The 18,374-nt window shown below is 49.1% G+C and overlaps 1 protein-coding gene across 1 annotated transcript in view; it reads right to left on the bottom strand.

Moving 5' to 3' along the window:
- Positions 1-385: 385 nt before the first annotated feature.
- Positions 386-18,374, bottom strand: part of TGM3 (transglutaminase 3) — a 40,269-nt gene continuing 22,280 nt past the window's right edge. The window contains exons 8-13 of the mRNA XM_055301897.1: positions 14,220-14,323; positions 11,378-11,623; positions 7,905-8,213; positions 5,656-5,813; positions 1,332-1,465; positions 386-994 (exon numbers count right to left, since the gene is read on the bottom strand). Of these exons, the coding sequence (XP_055157872.1) occupies positions 847-994; positions 1,332-1,465; positions 5,656-5,813; positions 7,905-8,213; positions 11,378-11,623; positions 14,220-14,323 (1,099 nt within the window). The 3' untranslated portion in view covers positions 386-846. The remainder of the gene's footprint in view (positions 995-1,331; positions 1,466-5,655; positions 5,814-7,904; positions 8,214-11,377; positions 11,624-14,219; positions 14,324-18,374) is intronic.

Here is an 18,374-nt window from a genome sequence, read left to right as displayed (position 1 = left end):
TCCTGGCTGCAGGAGGGGCCATGTGGCACGAGGAGGGAAGAGCCCAGCGTGAACAGAGGCTGGGCCACCACGGGAGCCTGCTCAGCCAAAAGGTTCCAGGAAAGACTTTGAAGTCCCTTCCCACTCTGACACCCGTAGAGCTGGCCCAGCAGCCACACGGAACTAGGCGCTCCCTCTCCAGGCAGCCTAATCTATGTTTGGACATCATATTAGAGAATGTTTTCCTTCTGCACCCGGAGCCACACAGAACGAACCCGCTCCCTTTGGACTTTAGGATGTGGGGAGCACAGTCCCTTTGGGTCATCCCTTCTCCAGGAGAACACGGCCCCCGCCCCGTTTTCTCCTCCACCTCTTCGGCAAAGCAGCAGTCTTGGAGAGCCTGTGCTGATTGTGTTCTTTTTAACCTTTATTTTGAGTGTAAAGACGTGAGTGCCACGTCAGAGAGCCAATCATCCCCATCCCTCCGCTGTGGCCCGAGGGAGGAGTAGGAATGTCCCAACTGCAGGCTTGGGATCAGCAAACAGTCCAGACTGTCCTCTCCCCGGATCCATTCCGAGAGCCGCTGGGTCAGGTGCCACTCTGTTCTGCAGCACTGATGCGCTGGGGGGCTGAGGGGGCCATGGGGCTTATGGGAATGTGCAAAAGTAAAGTCCCAGGCCCCGGTGGAGCCAGCCGGGCCTGGGAGTGCGGGCGAGGGCATGTGCCAGAGGCTGGGCGTCCAGGCCAGGCCACCGAGGGGATGTTGTGGGTTTCCCAGGCTGGACAGCATGGGCAGGGGGCTCACTCCACAGGTGCGCCCTGCCTGCTCCGTGTTACCCAAGTTTGTACGGGGGCCACGCAGGCCCTTCACTCGGCCACGTCAATGGACAGCATGGCCTTGATCGCAGGGAACTTGTTGCAGGAGAAATCGGCGAGCAGCTGCTTGGTGCCGCTCCGAGTAGGCAGGATCTCGAAACGTACCCGAGACCGCTCCTTGGGGCGCAGGGTTGGCACGCTGGTGGGGAAGGGCATAGGTCAGTGTTGATGAGGGGGTTCCCGGACCTCAGGCTAGGCAGGCCCTCTGTGGCCCTTGAGTCCTGCACTGGTGAGGTGGCTCCCTCTGGCTCCCTCCCTGGATTATGGGGCCCCTCAGCAGGGGAGGGAGGAGTTCCATGATCTCTCACATCTGCTAAGCCCTTGAGGACCAGCTCCAAGCTCTGGTGATCTGGACTTCCCGGGGGTTCAAGCCTGGCAAACCCCCAAGCCAGGTGCAAATGTGCCTCCCCACCTGCAGGTTCTCCCAGCAGCACCCCTCCAAGCATCCCACACAAGGGCCCTAGGCTGGGACTCACTCAATCCTGAGGCTTCCCAGCAGCAGACCGCTGCCCTCCACCATCAGGACGCAGTCTTTCACCGGCTCGTCCAGCGGGTTGGAGAAGAGCATCTGGACATTCACGGGCTTTTGCACTTGGGCCTGGTCCAGCACCTGTGGGGAGAATGGGTTGACGGAGTCAGAGTGCAGCTGCTCATCTCACCTGCCTCTTGCTGAGATCCCACCAGGCTGGGCAGGCCACTTGGTGATGGGAAGGCGTCTGTGCGGGGGGTTCCCGGGAAACTGTTGTCATCCCCATGCTTCGAACAGGACACCAGGCTCAGTGGGAGAGGCGGTACATTGTAGTGGCTGAGAGCACTTTACCTTCTCCCCTGGGCTCCCAGGACCTCCTGCCTGGTCATCCTGGGAAGGGAAGCTCCACCTCCCAGGGCTGCCGAGTTCCACGCGGGCAGCTCAGAGGGCTGGAGACTATTTCATTCTGAACTTAGTGGCAGTACTTTCCTTGAGGCTCTTACTCACTGGTCCTGTCTCTTTCCTCCTAGCCTAGATGTGCCCTCCTCGGGAGGCCTGACCCTGCTCAGACCTCCACCCCTGCTCAGAGCTTCAGGCTCCTGTCCAGAGGACAAGGCATTGGGCCCCCACCTCAATTCAGGCCACTCTCCTCTGATGACACCCCAGTCTATCAATGTCCTTCGATACCTCAGGGGCCCAAGGATTCTCTGTGTGCCACGTGTGGTCTAGACAGGGCTCCTGCACCCCACCTGCACCCCTCTGACTCTGGTCAGAGACCGGAGAAAAGCCACCTGGACTCTTTGCTGTCAAAGAAAAAGCTGTGCTTTTGCCAAGCAATAGTCGTGACTGAGCAGACACATCACCTCTCCTGGCCGAGCATCTGCTAACGAGGGCTCACCATCCCTCCCTGCCTTGCACGGGAGGAACTAAATGAGATCATGAGTGTAGAAGAAAACGTCTGAGAAATAGGTCTGGAAACGGTGTGGCTGCTGGCTTTCTTTTGTCCTTCTTTGGAGGATCATCTGTTGTTAGCATGGTTTTTCTTTTCTTGCCCCTCATCCACACAGCAACCCATTTGACAGCAATAAAGCTTTAGATAAATGCAACAACCAAGGCCTCTCTGGTTCTGGAGCCTTTGCTCTTTGCATCCTGGGATGTCTACCAATACTTTGTGCAAACCTAAAGCATTGAGACCATGATCTCTTTGTTAATTCTTCCCCTGGAACTCATGTACAGGTGTGACAGGATGTGAAGCACGAAGCATAATTTTATGCCACTGGGATACAACAAGGCTACGGTAATAATGCCGTATTTTTCACATTGATATTCAATTTGAGGTTTTTGTGGATTTGTTCTTTCGTTATTGCTGCTCACCGCCCTGGCCCATTGACCCAAATCTGTATATGCACCCAAAAGAGAGGGTAAGAGCCACCAGAAATCTGTGTCTGATTATCAGTGGTTCATGGGCCAACATGAAGGACATCACCCTATGGAACAAAGTTCAGATTTCATGGTCTGATTCTACAGTGTAACATCCTCAATGTCTGCTGCCAATCAGTGCCAGATAAGGTCATGGGATTTCACCTGAATTATTATCTTCTCATACAGATTACCCTCATGAGTTTTGAAATCTGTGCCCACTCTGAGTGAGCTACACATTGATTCTTTCATCAAGACAAGACTGCATTGATGCTCTCAAGGCTGAAGGTGACATTGGATTAGAAGGAGATTCACACAAAGATGTCCAAAAGAAGAAGGATCAGATGCCCTCTTTAGAGGTGGGGAGAAGGGCAGAAGGTGAGGGAGAGAGAATCTTAAGCAGATTCCACACCCAATGTGGAGCCCGATCTCACAACCCTGAGATCATGACCTGACTTGAAATCAAGAGTCAGATGCTGAACTGACTGAGCCACCCAGGTGCCCTCAGATGCCTTTTTAAAAGATTAAGCAAGAAAGTTCTTGGTGGCACCTTTTCAGCCTGTTTATATTCTGATCTTCTTTTTAAAGATATAGGCTTTTTAGAGACAAAGCTGACTTGATATGGAAATCCAAAAGGTGTAGAGCAAGTGTTGAATAAAAGATAAAGCTATAAGAATGTTTGAGGATAAAGGAATGTCATAGGGAAAAACTACCCTCATTTAAACACTGATCATTGTAACATGGAATGTCTTCATAACTGAACTGGCTGCTACTCAGCATCACCTCCCAGTCTCACGCAGGAAGCAGCTCTCCGCTGCCCATCACGTCTGCAGGGAGGAGGTGCGGGTCTAGGAAATGTCTTGGGAGGCAGGAAGAGGCTTCAGCACACAGAGGACAAGCACTGAGTGACAATGAAGATTCTTGTGAGTGGGGCAGATGCGTGCCTGGAGCCCAGTGCTCTCAGCTTACCAATTCTGATTAGCTTCTATGATATCATACGGACAACGCCCAGAACAGGGGCGGCACCTCCCCTGGTGGAGTTGACAGTCCGACAGAGGACCAAACAAGTGCACAAAAAAGGTATAAGTTCAGGGCATCTGGGTAGCTCAGGGGTTGAGCATCTGCCTTTGGCTCAGGGTGTGATCCCAGGGTCCTGGGATCAAGTTCGGCATCGGGCTCCCCACAGGGAGCCTGCTTCTCCCTCTGCCTGTCTCTCTGTGTCTCTCTCTCTGTGTCCCTCACAAATAAACAAAATCTTAAAAAATAAAAATAAAAAAGGTATAAGTTCAACCAGAGCAAATGTCACAAAATGAGAGGACACAGGCTCTCCAGGGCATATAGCTGGAGACCCTGCCTCATTTGGATGGGCAGGGAGGGGGCGCTCCAGGAAAGGCTTCTCTGAGGACATGGCACCTGCAAGGAAAGTATTCTGTTAGCCCCGTAACAGAGTTGGAACACCTGACACACAGAGATCAAGGTTTACTCAGTGTGGCTGTTGATACATGATGGGGCCTGGATACAAGGTCAGGTCCAAGGGCTGAACTGCTGCTCCTCTCTGCTCTTCCTCAAACTGCCTGTCCACTCACTGGCTCCCCCTCTGAGGTAGGGGACCGATTCCCATTCTGGAGCCCAGTCCAGACCCACCAGAAGAGCAAAAGAGCTCAGGAACAGGCAAGTGGCTCGGGAGTGGGCACCCCTTGGTCCCTGTCCTCTGAGGTCAGGAATCCTGGAGGCTAGGGTGCAGATTAGGGAAGGCTGGCACTGGGGCAGCCACAATCATCTGGCCCCTCTAGAAGCTCAGAATGCTGCTGGCACTGTGACAGGACAGAAAAGGCCAGTGTCGTCTAGGCAGCCAGGGCAGACAGTAAGTACAGGAGATGTGGGTGGACCTGACCTGTGACCTGTGAGGCTCTCTGTGGGACCCCATTGGAAGAGCCATCTCCTCTGCCATCCATCTGGCCATCCTTGCCTGCCAGCACCTCATCTCTCAGATCTGTGCTGTCTGGTTCTACTGTCTTCCACCATGGGCTAGGGGGAGGGTGCCAGCTAGGCTGGACAGGAAGAGACAGGCTTGGAGTCAGTACAAGGACGGGCCCTAGTGCTGAGAAAGGGATAGAGTGGTCCCAGGTGTTTCAGTACACCGGCAAGCCCCCCTCCCCCAACCTGGGCTCCTGGGAAGGACCCTGGGAGCCAATCAGAGCCAAAAGCAAGCCCTAAAAGCAGAGACCGAGACCCCTCATCCTCAACCACCATGAAGATGCTGTTACTGGCTGAGGACACACCCAGACACCTGGAAATGGTCCTGGGATTCCCAGCCCTGGAGGACCCCTGAGGTCTAGCCCTGGCTCTGGCAGTGATGGCAGTTCCCTTTTCTTCTCTGGGCCTCGGTTTACTCATGTGTGAAGAGGCGGGGTATGGGAGCATGAGAGTGGGCTCCTAAGAGTCCATGATTCTGTAACTCTGGCATCTTGAATGTGGAGAGATGCAAGTGAGTGGGCCTAATTCTGAAATGCTCCACAGACATGGCCAGGGGCTGGGCTGTAGGCTCCTTGCGGGCAGGACCCACCCCTTGTGACTCCTTGTGATTCCTGAGCCTGGTGGAACCCAGACCATAGCAGGTGCTCAGAGCTGACTGGGTGAGTGAGCCAAGGAGTCTCTCCAGCTGCTTCTCAGCTGACACCCCCCAGTGTATCTGGAGCCAGAACCAAAGGAGCCTGTGGGGAAATGTGCCTGTTTATCATAAGGAGCAAGGACACTGGTGTGAGTGGGAATCTTGCCAATCCATTTGGCAGAGGCTGGACCTGAGCTATGCCCAATAACCTGCCCCCTCAGCAGGGAAGGAGCTTCCTTGTGGTTTGGGGGTGCTAGCAGGGCTGGGATGGCTGGGAAGGCACCCCTTCACCCTTCTTTACCTCCAGGGTCAGGCTGGGGTTGTCCAGAATGATGTCCCTTTCTACCAACACCTCTGCCTCCTCAGAGACCTGGCACACAGCTGTAGTCCGGATCATGTTATCTGCCTTCAGGTACTTCTCATATTGAGCATATGTGATCTTCACGGGATGCTGTATTTCTGGAAGGAGAAGCCAGGGAGGGCAGAGTGAGAGGGAATGGGGTTGACTTCTGAAACCTTCAGAGCTGATGCCAAACCAAGGTGGCGGGAGCTGGCCAGGAATGTCTGCAGCCAGAGCTTGACTGAACCCTCCCTGCTGGGCTCTGTGGGAAACGTGCCCCCATTCTGTGCAGCCTCCAGAGCAGGGGCCAGGGAGGCACCAGGACGCTGACTGGCTGGGTAGCTTCCTAGGAAACTGGGCTGGTAGGGACTGAAGCTTCCTCCCATCCTGGAAAATGTCAGAGGGCAGGAAAGAATACAAATGCTAACTGATTGCTTAACGATGACAACACAGTAATAACTGGGAAGGGAAGCCAGGGATTAGCTCAATGAGAGCTCAGGATCCTCCCAGACCCACTAATGGCCTGGGATTCTGTTGTGGCAGCACCCTGAACCACTTGCCCACCTCTGGTCTCCCCTGCTTCCCAGTCACCCCCACAACCAGGCAGACATGGCTTCAGAAGCATACCACCCCCCAACATCTTACTCCCCTTCTTCCCTGTCACTTCAAAATTTTTTCTATGGCTCCTTGCTGCCTCAGAAATAAAGTTCAGACTGCTCAATCTGGCCCTGCATCACTGAAGCTAACTCAGCTCTCCCTTGAAAGTGCCCTTGGTGTTTCTCATTGGTCCTTGGACAACATGGGCACATTGTCACCTCCGTGCTTGGACACACATGGTTCCCTCAGGTGGCAATTCCTTCCCAGCTTCTGTCTCTTTACCTGGCTCCTCCCAAGACTCAGGGGCCCTCTCCCTCCTCTGTGGTCCAGGTCACTCCCACCTCTCTCTTAGTGGTCATGCTGGGTGGCCTGGGTGCCCTGATACCCACAGGGTCATATGCTCTTTGAGGAGGAAGGTGCCTCTGCTGTTTGCACTGGAGGAATTTGCCTGGCCTGCCCTGAATGGGCAGATGAATGTGCAGAATGGGTTGGCTTTTTGTTTTTGTTTGTTTTAATCATTACCCTCATGTGAACTATTTTTGACGTGCAAAAAAAGCTCTCCCCTTGGGCTTTGAAGGTAGCTAGCAGCCTGACGGTTGCTTCTGGTGTGGGGATGATTTCGGCTAAAATTCCACCAGAAGATAGACTTAGCTAGGGATGCTGCCTTCTGACAGTTATAAAACACCTGTTTCCCTACAGACAGAGCTCTTTCAAGACGGGCTGTATAATTAATCAGTTTTTATTTATGTGAAGCCAATAGCCACCCCACCCTTGTTAATCTGCTTTGTAAGGACCAACTTTTCATAACAGCTTGGAGGATTTTGCCAATGTGGACACACCTGCGTGCTAATCCTCCCAGAGCACCAGCCTCTTTCTGCTCCACCTGGCTCCCTCCCTGTCTGTGCTACCTATCTGCCTCTGTTCCTCCCAAATTCTCAGGCTTCCGAGAAAAGCCATCTCTGCCCTCGGGAATCAGGAGACTCCCCACCTGGCAGCTATGCGGGGAGGAACACAAGACAAGGGTTTAAGACCCTGCTGTATATTGCCACCTTTCCAGGGTCAAACCTGGAAGTGAAAAGTGATTCACTGTGGGATGGGGGGTGGGGAGCCCTGGGGTGAGGGCAGGTGGTGGGGAGTGACAGAGATAGAATCTAGTAGATGGGGAGTGGGCCTGGATGTAGCATTAGGAGATCCCAGTCTTGCCACTTACTAGCTATGACACTCAATCTGTTATGCAAGTCATGATCTCTCCAAGCCTCAGTTTCTGCCTCTGTAAAAGGTGATTCTAAAATCTGTCCTTTTTAGAAGGCTAAATGAGAGAGGATCTAAGGCAGCTCTCTGCGGGCTGAGCGAAGTGCTACATACTTCGGTGTGGCTAACTGCCAAAGGCTCCCTCCTTCCTCTCCCCAGGATGTCGAAGGATTTTGGTTGGCACCAACCTGATTTGCACTGTTCCCCATGACTTGCAAACCTTCAAAGCCCAAGCCTTAACCACAGCCACCATGTGTTGTTCCTGTGTAAGCTGAATCCATTCCAACAGGAACTCTCCAACCCCAAAAGAACATCGGCCACCTCGGATGCGCAGCCTCCCCACGCACCACAGGATGAGTTACCTTCATTGGGATCCAGGGATATTGTGACAGAGTCCTTCCACACCTCGTGTACCAGTGTGCCGTTGTAGACGATGGTCCAGGCCGTCATGTTCACGGTCACTGTCTTCATGTCGCTTGTCAGGTTTTTGAGTATCAGGGCCATGTTGACTTCTTTGCCCACTTCCAGTATGCCAGTGACCTTGAACTTCCCAGAAATGCTGGGTTCCCTTTCATCTTCTGCCAAGTGCCTTGCAGATGTTGCACCAAATGATGCATGGGGTTTAAGTTTCCCCAAAGCCTTTTCAAACACTTGCCTCTCCTGACTGGAACCTGTGTGGTGGGAAAAGAGGGAACCTTCTCAGGGAGGGGGTGGCAGCCCGGGTGAAGGACAGCGCTCTACCTGGAAAGGCAGCCTGGGACTAATTGGCTCTGCGGCCACGCAACGATTCTGATCCGAGCAAGTGACCACACTCTCTGGGTCTCTCCATTTCATCCTCCTTAACACGAGGCTCACAGACCAGCCAGTCTGTGCGCTTTCCCAGTCAGCTCTGCATTTCCAGCTGTAGGGAAGGCTTTACCAGCACCTGCACAAAATTACCATATGGCCTGATATTTGTCTCAGGCTAATTAGGTTAGGTTTCTTCCTTTTCTGTTTGATTGATTGATTGATTGATAAAAGTTTCCTTGTAAGAACAGATACTTTAAAAATAAGTAACAAAAATTGAATTAGAAAAAAGATTAGAATGAGTTCATTCTAAAAAGGTTATGATTTAGAATTGGCTTCACTAAAAAAATTTTTTTTCAAAACACTTTACTATGTTATTCTGCTTTGTTTTTAAGGTGCTTTGAAGTCACATAGTGGCACTTCTGGTCCTCATCAAGGAAGAACTTCCCATGGTTGGTTCAGTTCCATGTTAGGACTAGTTTAATTTGTCGAGAGACTTCAGGATTTAAAAACACAAAGGACAGATTTTCTGATGGTGGCTCAGCTTGTGAGTGCTGCTGAACGTGATGCTATAAATAGCTCCCGGAGAATGGCCGTTGTGTACCCTCAAAGTCATGGCTTTTGGGCATTAAGGCAGGTAACCACTTCTAAGCCTCTGGGCTGCACAGTTCACATAAGGCTCCCTGTCTTGACCTGAAGGCAGATCCACTAATAAGAAGGTGTGTTGACTTTCCAGGAATAAGGGCAAACATATGCAAAGAGTTACCATGTTTTTAACTGCAGACCATACTTAGAGCCCCCATCTTCCCCAACCAACTTGAAAGTTTTAAGACACCAGAGGACTTATCATAAGCACTTTACTACGAAGCGAGGTCTTTCCCATAAGTTATATGTAACAACTGGCTGAGACCTCGGAGGCCAACTCATCCAAGCCCATCATGTTAGAAGCAAGGTCCTAAGGATGAGAAGCAACCTGTCCAAGTAACTGGTCTAATCTTGGCTTAGAGGTAGAGGAGGGGGTGGCCAGTCCCCAGGCATCTACACCCATAATCCAAGCATCCCCCCAAACCTCATATTGAAAAGGAGACAGGCAGCCAGATTACCCAAGCTGATCGCTCCTGGTGGGCTGGGTTCTTTGTGGTGCCTTCCCATCATCCAGCAGAGTTCTAAGTCCACACCCAGGGCTGATGTCTGTGCCGGGAGCTGAGCCTCCTGTGCCCAGGACCTCAAAGCAGGTGTGTTTGCACAATAAGGCTCAGAGCCCAGATACCTATATAGGTCACCTGATGGGCTTACTCAGGACCAAGCTTCCTGCTACTGTTTTCTCCCTTGGTGTTGTCATTGTGTAAATGCTTGGCAACCCATTTTATAAGCTTTTCTTCCCTGGGGCCCTCGAAGACAAGCTGGCATCATTAGGTAACGAGAACTGGGTAACAGGGTGATCGGCTCTGCTGTCACGCAGAGAGGCTGGGGCATTGCCAAGAATCCTGCGGGGAATCACCCCAACCTGCCCGTGGCTTCGCCCCCCTCCATTGCTTAGAAGGTCTGGCTGGGATAGTCAGAGCCCTTTAAGGAGCAGAAGCAAGGTATGACAGTAAGAGAAGGAACCCATAGGACCTATATCCAAGTAGGCAGTGCACTTCCAAAGGCACCTTGGGAGGTCATTATTCCAGTGAAGCCGCAGATGTCCAAGTAGATACACTTCACCACAATTTAATAATAAGTCCTCCCCAGGTGCCAGGCACTGCACTTGGCACTTTCTGGAATTGACCTCCAGCCCTCAGTTATTTGTCCCCTGACCCCTATACTAGTTTCTCCATCATGACAGTGTTGAAAATACTTCTCCTATATCTGTGAGCTCAGCCCAGGGGGTGGGGGGCAGGGGCCCCATCTGCCATGCCCCTCATTGCTTCCCCAGAGCCGAGCATGGAGCAGGCCCTGGGGTGGGTCTTAGGATGTGTTTTGAGAGACACAGGCTGTCCAACCCTTGCCATAGGGAGGGCCTGCAGAGGCAAACTGGGGACCACACTAAGGCCACCAATCTTATTACCCTAAGCCCATGCCTCCAAATGTCCCCAAATATCACACCCAGAGGGGTCATCCACTTAGACTTGGAGTCAGACCCCATCTCCTGAGCTCTTTCCCAGCTCTCCTCTGCTGTGAACTGTCGCTGATGCTAACAGCCAGCAGTAGTGAGAGTGTTGGGGGTACACTTGAGGGTGTGCTCGGGGTGACTTTAGGAACACATGGCTCTTGACCCCTCAGAACCTGTGCTCTTTGAGGATCAGCCCAAGCATCTGTTTGCAGAGAAATAGACTAGAAAGAGAAATGTGACCCCTTACAGAGTGACTGGCCTGCTAGAGCCAGCGTTCATTTACTTTGGGCTATTTCTGCAAATGAACGTCACCTTTGCATGTGTAACTCTGTCACTCTGGAGAATTCCCAGCAACAAAGGCTGTTGACTCCCAAAGCAGCTTCCAGACTAGAGTAACTACTGTAATTTGCCAAGCGTCAGCTCTGTAGAAGCGAGCCTTCCCGCTGACGCAGGTGGGTGCTTCGGGCTTCTTGGGGGGCCTCTGATGCATGCCTAGCATGGACCCACATCTTCAGGGTCTTTGTCCATGTCTTTGTTCACATGGTGTTTCCTGCCTGTATTTCCTGGAGGCTAGGGGGACAGGCTGACTGAGAAATTTCTCGTAAAGCCCTGGGCAGCCTCTCCTGGGGGCGATGTTTCCTCCTGTGATGTCCCATCACAGGGCTGTCACCCCAGTTGTAGGAAAGGGACACAGCTGGGGAAGAGCCGGGTTGACAGCTGCTGTGCCCTGCAGCAGAAGTCCATGGGCGCTGGATCTGCCTGTGACGGTACTGTCCCCAGTGGAACCCCTCTGTCCCCGAGGAGCCAGGTGTTAGGTGCCAGGGAGCTCTCCCACCATTAGGCAGAACGGGCTGAGGACACGGGGGAGGATGAGCGGCTCTCCCTTCTCCACCCGCACAGCGTCCTCCCCCGGTCACGGCCGGGGTGGCACAGCCCCACCAGTGCGCCTCCTACCTTCTGGATGCTTGTACTTCTCCGTGATGTCCATGCGAGAGTTGCTGCCCACCGCCTTGGTGCTGATGTACCTGCCAATGCTGTGAGCGTCCGCGGCGTTCTGCTTCGGCGTGCTGTTGTAGACGTCGTAGATCCAGGTGATGCGGTCGGCGTTCACCTCCGCGAAGACGAAGGGCATGTCAAAGTCCAGGTTCACATCTCCCTCCCGGACAGCAGCGACCGAAGCGGGGCCGCACTGGAACACCCCTGGTGGTGAGGAGCAGAGACCGCGTGCATGCCACGGCTGGGCCCACGTGCCACAGCCCACCCCAGGACCTGTTCCCCGGGAGCCACCCACAGCGGCACCACTCCCCTGCCTCTCCCCGCCAACGCTCCCTCGGCCCCCCACCTGCCGGCCCCACTCATTCAGCACTCAGCACCGACGCTCCCTGGTCCTGTTATCTGCTGCAGTGGCACCCCACTCAGAGTGCTCTCCTGCAGAGCCTGGCCCCGTCCTGCCCTCCGTGGGCACATTGGTGGATGCTGACCTGCCGCCCTTGCACTGTCTCCTTTCTATCTCTTGTGCTCAGGGCTGCCTCTTACCTACCCCTGCAAATCATCCTTCCCAACTCCTCACTCCCTATTTCTAAAAGAATTCCCTAATCCCAGGCCACAGGAGACTTGCTCCTCTGAGCTCACAAGCCCTGCCTATCACCTTCCTCTGCTAGCACTTGGCATGGATAGATCAGCTTAATAGATAAAGTTGTAGATAGATATGTTAATGCAAAAATAGATATATAACATAGAGTTTCATTCACACAAGTCCCCAAGTGAAAAAAAGCAAGGTGCAGCAGAATAAAAAGAAGGGGGTTATTCTCTTTGTGTTTACAAGACAAATAAAAAAGACACATTTAGGGTGCCTGGGTGGCTCAGTCGGTTAAGCGTCTGACTCTTAATTTCAGCTCAGGTCATGATCTCGGGGTCATGAAATTGAGCCTCATGTCAGGCTCCGTGCTGAGGATGGAATCCACTTAAGATTCTCTCTCCTTCTCCCTCTCCCTTGCCTCCTCACTCTAAAAAAGTTTTTAAAAGACACATACATGTACTTTTATATGCTTGGAGCAGTGACTTTCAAATTTTTTTTTTACCATAATCTCTAGATCATGGCACATAGATGGTTCTGAGACAGAAGTTTTACAGGACAATACTTGTTCTTACTGTGTCCAATGCACCTGATATTTTTCTTTTCCTCTCTTCCCACCTTTCTATGACATCCTACTTTACTTCTTTCTTTTGTTTTTAAAAGATTTTATTTTTTATTTTTTTAGATTTTATTTATTTATTTATTTATTTATTTATTTATTTATTTATTTATTTATGAGAGACACACAGAGAGAGGCAGAGACACAGGCAGAGGGAGAAGCAGGCTCCAATGCATGGAGCCTGATGTGGGACTTGATCCCGGGACTCCAGGATCACGCCTTGGGCCGAAGGCAGGCACTAAACCACTGAGCCACCTAGGGGTCCCCCTAAAAGATTTTATTTTTAAGTAATTTATACACCGAGTGTGGGGCTCAAACTCACACCCCCAAGATCAAAAGTTGCATGCTTTACCAAATGAGCCAGCCAGGCACCCCCATTCTACTTCATTTCTTAAAATGATACTCATAACCCACTAACTTGATTTTATAACCATTAAAGGGTCATAGTGAAAAGTGTGAAATCCAAAGGCCTGGAAAATATCTGGAATGTTACTCCCCTCCCCAAATCCAGTAATGCTCATTGCTTCTTGTTGAGGCTGGGATAGGGGATGGGGAGTATGACTTAGTTTTTATTATAAATCATTTTAGAATGGTTTGAATTTTTTTTAACCATGTGCACATATTACTTTTATAATTAATTTTTTTTTAAAAAGTAAGCTCCATGCCCAGTGTGGTGCCCAACGTGGTGATTGAACTCACAACATTGAGATCATGACCTGAGATGAAATCAAAAGTCAGATGCTGGATCACCTGGGTGGCTCAGTGGTTGAGCATCTGCCTTTGGCTCAGGTGGTGATTCTAGAGTCCTGGGATCAGGTCCTGCACTGGGCTCCCCACAGGAAGCCTGCTTCTTTCTCTGCCTATGTCTCAGTCTCTCTCTCTGTGTCTCTTGTAAATAAATAAATAAAATCTTAAAAAAAAAGTCAGATGCTTAATTGATGGAACCACTCTGGTGCCCCATAATTTTTTTTTTTTTTTAAGTTTGAACAAACAATTTGAAAAGAAGGTGGCAAACAAGACCAGCCCTGGAGGGGGCGCTTTTCAAGAAAGAAAAGAAAAATTCCGGGAAAGTCTGAGACCCAAGCTCTGAGAGACCAGAAGTGGGAGCAGAAGCCCTGCACACAAGGACAGGGATGAGGCCAGACTACATGAAGGAGAGCTTGGCTTGGCAGAGGGACACCGTGGATGGGACAGAGGTGCTGGAGCCCTCTATCATGGAGACCTCCAGCTGAATTGGGGAATTGGGGCTAAATCCCTGGGCAATGGAGACCAGAAGCTTTCTGTGCCAGGAGACACAGGCTACTAGAGGCAGTGTGGGGAAATCTCTGTTGGCAGAGTGTGGTTTATTTCCCTTGTTGCCAGGCACGTGCCAGGGCCTCCACAGCAGTGACAACAGTTGTGTGGGCGCAGGGCAGGGAAGCCACTCATTTAAATAGCAGCGGTGCCAAGCAAAATTAGGTTGGGAAATCTACTCTGAAAATATTTTTGTTTTAATTCCTTCATGTCTTCCAGAGATGGAGAGCCCTCAGTGGCTTTCCTATGTTGCTGTCCACTGTCATGGACAGAGAAGGGGGTGGTCAGCAGGGCCAGTAGAGGGTTACCTTGGCTCCTCTCCTGGGGCGTGGCGTCCAGAACCTGCCATCCATTGTACGAGGGGCCCAGGTCAGTCCGCACAAACCAGGCTTCATTCCAGACGTGGAAATTCCTGCAGACAGAATCACAGACTGCAGAGCTTGCCCAAGGCCACACAGCAGGAGGTAGCAAAATACCACATGTCCAGCCCAAAAGTGTAGCGTCCAGTACTCATTGAACGAGTTTACTCTGCACCAGCTACTAGGCTTAACCTTGCTGAGCACTCTCTCATGAGTCCTCATGGCACTATGAAACAGGTACTATTTTTATGCCAATCTCAGAAAAGGAGAAACTGAGGCTCAGAAAAGTTAAGCAGCTTATGATGGCAGAATCAAAGTTTGGACCCAGTTATATGCCTACCCCCCAAATCTGCATCCTTGACCACCACATTCTACTGCCTTCCTGAGGAGCAGAATGGCTCCAGGTTAGAGCCAGCAACCAAGCAGGCAAACCCACACCGCTTTCTCTTGCATGTCCTACTGGGGCACATGTCTGTATCTCATGTTGGCCGAGGATGGATGAGGCTGCAGCAAGAGTGACAGCTCTGCAGAAGAGCCATGTGCTTCCGGGCTGAGGTCTAGATTGAAGAATGACATATGCTAGCCCTAGAATGTTCTTCATTGTTAGGATCCCTTCGTCTCCCAATCTGTACTCAGTCACGTCTCCAGGGATAACCTCTTAGCTAAAGTGTTAGTCATTCCACCTCATGGTTCTGCCCTCTGGGTCTGGTTCTCTTCTCCACACCCAATGCAACTGCATTAGCAGTGGCTCTGGCAGCTTTGATCCGATTAGAAGATGCTATACGTGTGACATGAATCTAAGTTCTATACAACTTGAAAACAATTTTTTTTAATATTCATGAGGTGGGGAAGTTAGTTCAAAGCAGAGCACCAACTTGGAAACCATAAAGAAAACGACTGAAAATTTTGGCTAGGTAAAAAAATTAAACTTGCATATACAAACCAGCCAGTCAACCAAACTGTAGCTCTATTTCCTGTATGTTAGAGTAAGCTCATAACAGATGGTCCCTTCTGCAGATAACAATCAACTCCAAGAGAAAAACAAAACAAAACAAAAACCAAAAAAAAACAAAAAACAAAAAACAAGGTAATTACTCAAGAGTGAACAAAACAGGAGGATTTTGGAAAGGAGACAAAACTTGGAGAAAGGAGCCATCATGGGGCAAATTGCACTTTCAGTGGCTGGGCCCTAAGGATAGGTCACGGTTGGGGTAAAGTGCTGGGCAATAAAAACTGTAACAGACATTCCACATTTTCCTGACCGGAGGAGCCAAGAAACAGCCCAGGTCAACCAGGACCATTAGACAGTGAAGAGGAAGCTCTGGAAAGGAAGGAGTCAGGGAAAGAAAATCCCAAATTTGTACATAAACTGCACCCAAGCCTCTGAGCAACTCTGACCCATGCAGTATGTGGCAGACAACAATCAGTCTGACTGAAGATAAAAGAAGTGAGCTGAGATTTGAGTTGTTGCTGGTCACACGTGAGACAGAGGTCAAGGTCACAGTCTGGGTCCACCTTAGGCAGGCTGCTAAAATAACCTAACAGCGTCCTGACATACCCAATGCCTAGGATACGGTCCCAGATGACTCAACATATGAAGAACCAGAAAAACGTGATCTATCTTTCAAGGGAAAAGACAATCAACAGAGTAACCTTAAAATAGTACAGATGCTGGAATGATTGAACCAAGACTTTAAAGCAGCTATTGTAACCATGCTCAGTGAAATAAAGGAAAATATGGCAATAACAAGTGAAAAGAGGGGAACTCTTAGTAGAGCAAGAGAAGGGCAGCCCAGGTGGCTCAGCGGTTTAGCGCCACCTTTAGCCTAGGGCGTGATCCTGGAGACCCGGAATCGAGTCCCACGTCAGGCTCCCTTGCATGGAGCCTGCTTCTCCCTCTGCCTGTGTCTCTGCCTCCCTCTCTCTCTGTGTCTCTCATGAATAAATAAATAGAATCTTAAAAAAAAAAAAAGTAGAGCAAGAGAAAAGATGAAAAAAAAAAAGGAAATTTTCAACTGGAAAAAAAGACCACTATCTTAAATGAAATAATTCAGTGGATAGGCTTAGAATGGAGAGGACGGTGGGAAAAATCTGTAAACTTGAAGATAGATCAGTAGAAATTGCCCGAGCTGAAGAAGAAAGAAAAAATGATTGAAAAAAAATCAATAAAATAGGAAAGACATATACAACATATACATAGAGATTTACTGTAATTAATAGTATAAAGTACTTACAAATCAGTAAGAAAAACACACAAAAGAACAAGTGAAACACACCAATAAAGGACGATGAGCAGGCAATTTTTATAAAAAATACAAGGGATCACTGAATGTATGAAAATAGTTTTAATCTCACTGCTGTGAAAAGAAAATTAAAGTGACAAAGAGATACCATTACACCCATAAGATGACAAAGATGAAAGCCCAGGATGATACACATAATTGTGTGACAGTCATTTCTAAGTGTGAGAAAACAAGCATGGTCAAAGGCCACTAGTGGGAGTTTAAATTGGTGTGATATTTATGGAGGGCCATTTGGCAATGAGCATGAAAAACCTTTAAAAATCTACATATCCACTGAGCCAGTAATTCCACTTCTAGGAATTTCTTCTGTAAAATAATTTACACGAGTGCACACAGGTGTACATGGAAAGATGTTCACTGTAGCATCGTTTGTAACAGCAAAAACAATGGAGGAAAAATCCACCAATAGGAAAATTGTCAGGCAAGTTATGGCACAGCCATGCAACAGAGTATCCAACGCTGTCCAAAAGAATGAGCAAAATCAATCTAGCACTCACAGGGAAAGATGTGTAAAGATAGCAAGTAAGAAATAGTGCAGGGTCTCTGATTTTAACCACCAAACTATAGTGTCACTCTAAATTTTTATTTATTGGCATAGAAAGATACAAAAAATTATAAAACAGACTGTTTAAATTTATCCTATTTGGCTATTTAAAACTCATTACACATACATCCAATGTGTGTCACTATAAACAGAACGAAAGTCTGGGAGGATCTATCTCAAAATGTTATTAGTGTTTTGGATAGCTATATTATTAATGACTCTCCTTATATATTTGTTGTTATTATTTTTAAAGATTTATTTGAGAGAGAGTGAATAAGTGAGTCGGGGGAGGGGCAGAGGGAGAGACTCTTCAAGTAGACTCCCTGCTGAGCATGGAGCCTGCTCATGATCCCACCACCCTGAGATCACAACCCAAGCTGAAACCAAGAGTTGGAGGCTTAACTGACTGTGCCACCCAGGCGCCCCTACTTTTTATTATTTTATAATCAGGAAAAATTTGTTCTCATTTTGTATGTTTGGAAGAGGCTCCCCACAGGGCCAGATAGGATCTATGTGCATGAGGGGTTTGTACACTCTACAGCTATTGGAGGAGTTATAAGTGCCCATCAGTACTTCTGGGGTGCAACATGACCCTGGCAGTCCTTCAGGAAACAAGGGGAGATACAAAAAGTCAGCTTCAAAACAAGGCAGAAGGGGATAAGGCCCTAAGAGGTGAACAGATGATTAAGAAAGGCATCAACCAACTATATGAGTGGAGAAAAAGAATACTCTTTTCACTACTGCGATGAAACACAGATCATCACAATTTTTCTGGAAGCCATAAGCCTTTAAAAATGTTCATTCTCTTTAACCCAGGACATACCATTTCTCGGAATCTTTCTTACAAGACTAATCACAGATGTGTTCAAGACTTACATGTAAGAATGCCCATTACTGCGTTATGTGTAACAGGGAAAAGAAGGGAAATAAGTAACCTGGGGAATAGGGAATGGTAATAGTAACAGCAGGAAAAGAAATAATGGTTCAACCATATAAGGGAATATGATGCATTTAAAATCTTATTTTTGATGATTATTTAATGACATAGGGAAAATGCTTATAATATGACATTTCAGTATAAACACACAATTTAAAATTGCAAAGTTGATTTCCAGATGTGGGAAAAAGTAGGGTATACCTGTTATATACTCTGCCTTGTATCCATGCCTTATAAAATGTATAATCTCAATTCCATAGACGACAGAAACTGATAAGAGAAAAGATTGGCTGGAAAACTATCAAATATTAAAAGTATGT

This window comes from Nyctereutes procyonoides, unplaced genomic scaffold, assembly GCF_905146905.1.
Source record: "Nyctereutes procyonoides isolate TBG_1078 unplaced genomic scaffold, NYPRO_anot_genome, whole genome shotgun sequence".
Taxonomy (NCBI): domain Eukaryota; kingdom Metazoa; phylum Chordata; class Mammalia; order Carnivora; family Canidae; genus Nyctereutes; species Nyctereutes procyonoides.
Note: the sequence above shows the minus strand (reverse complement) of the source record. Positions and strands in the feature narration are given on the sequence as shown.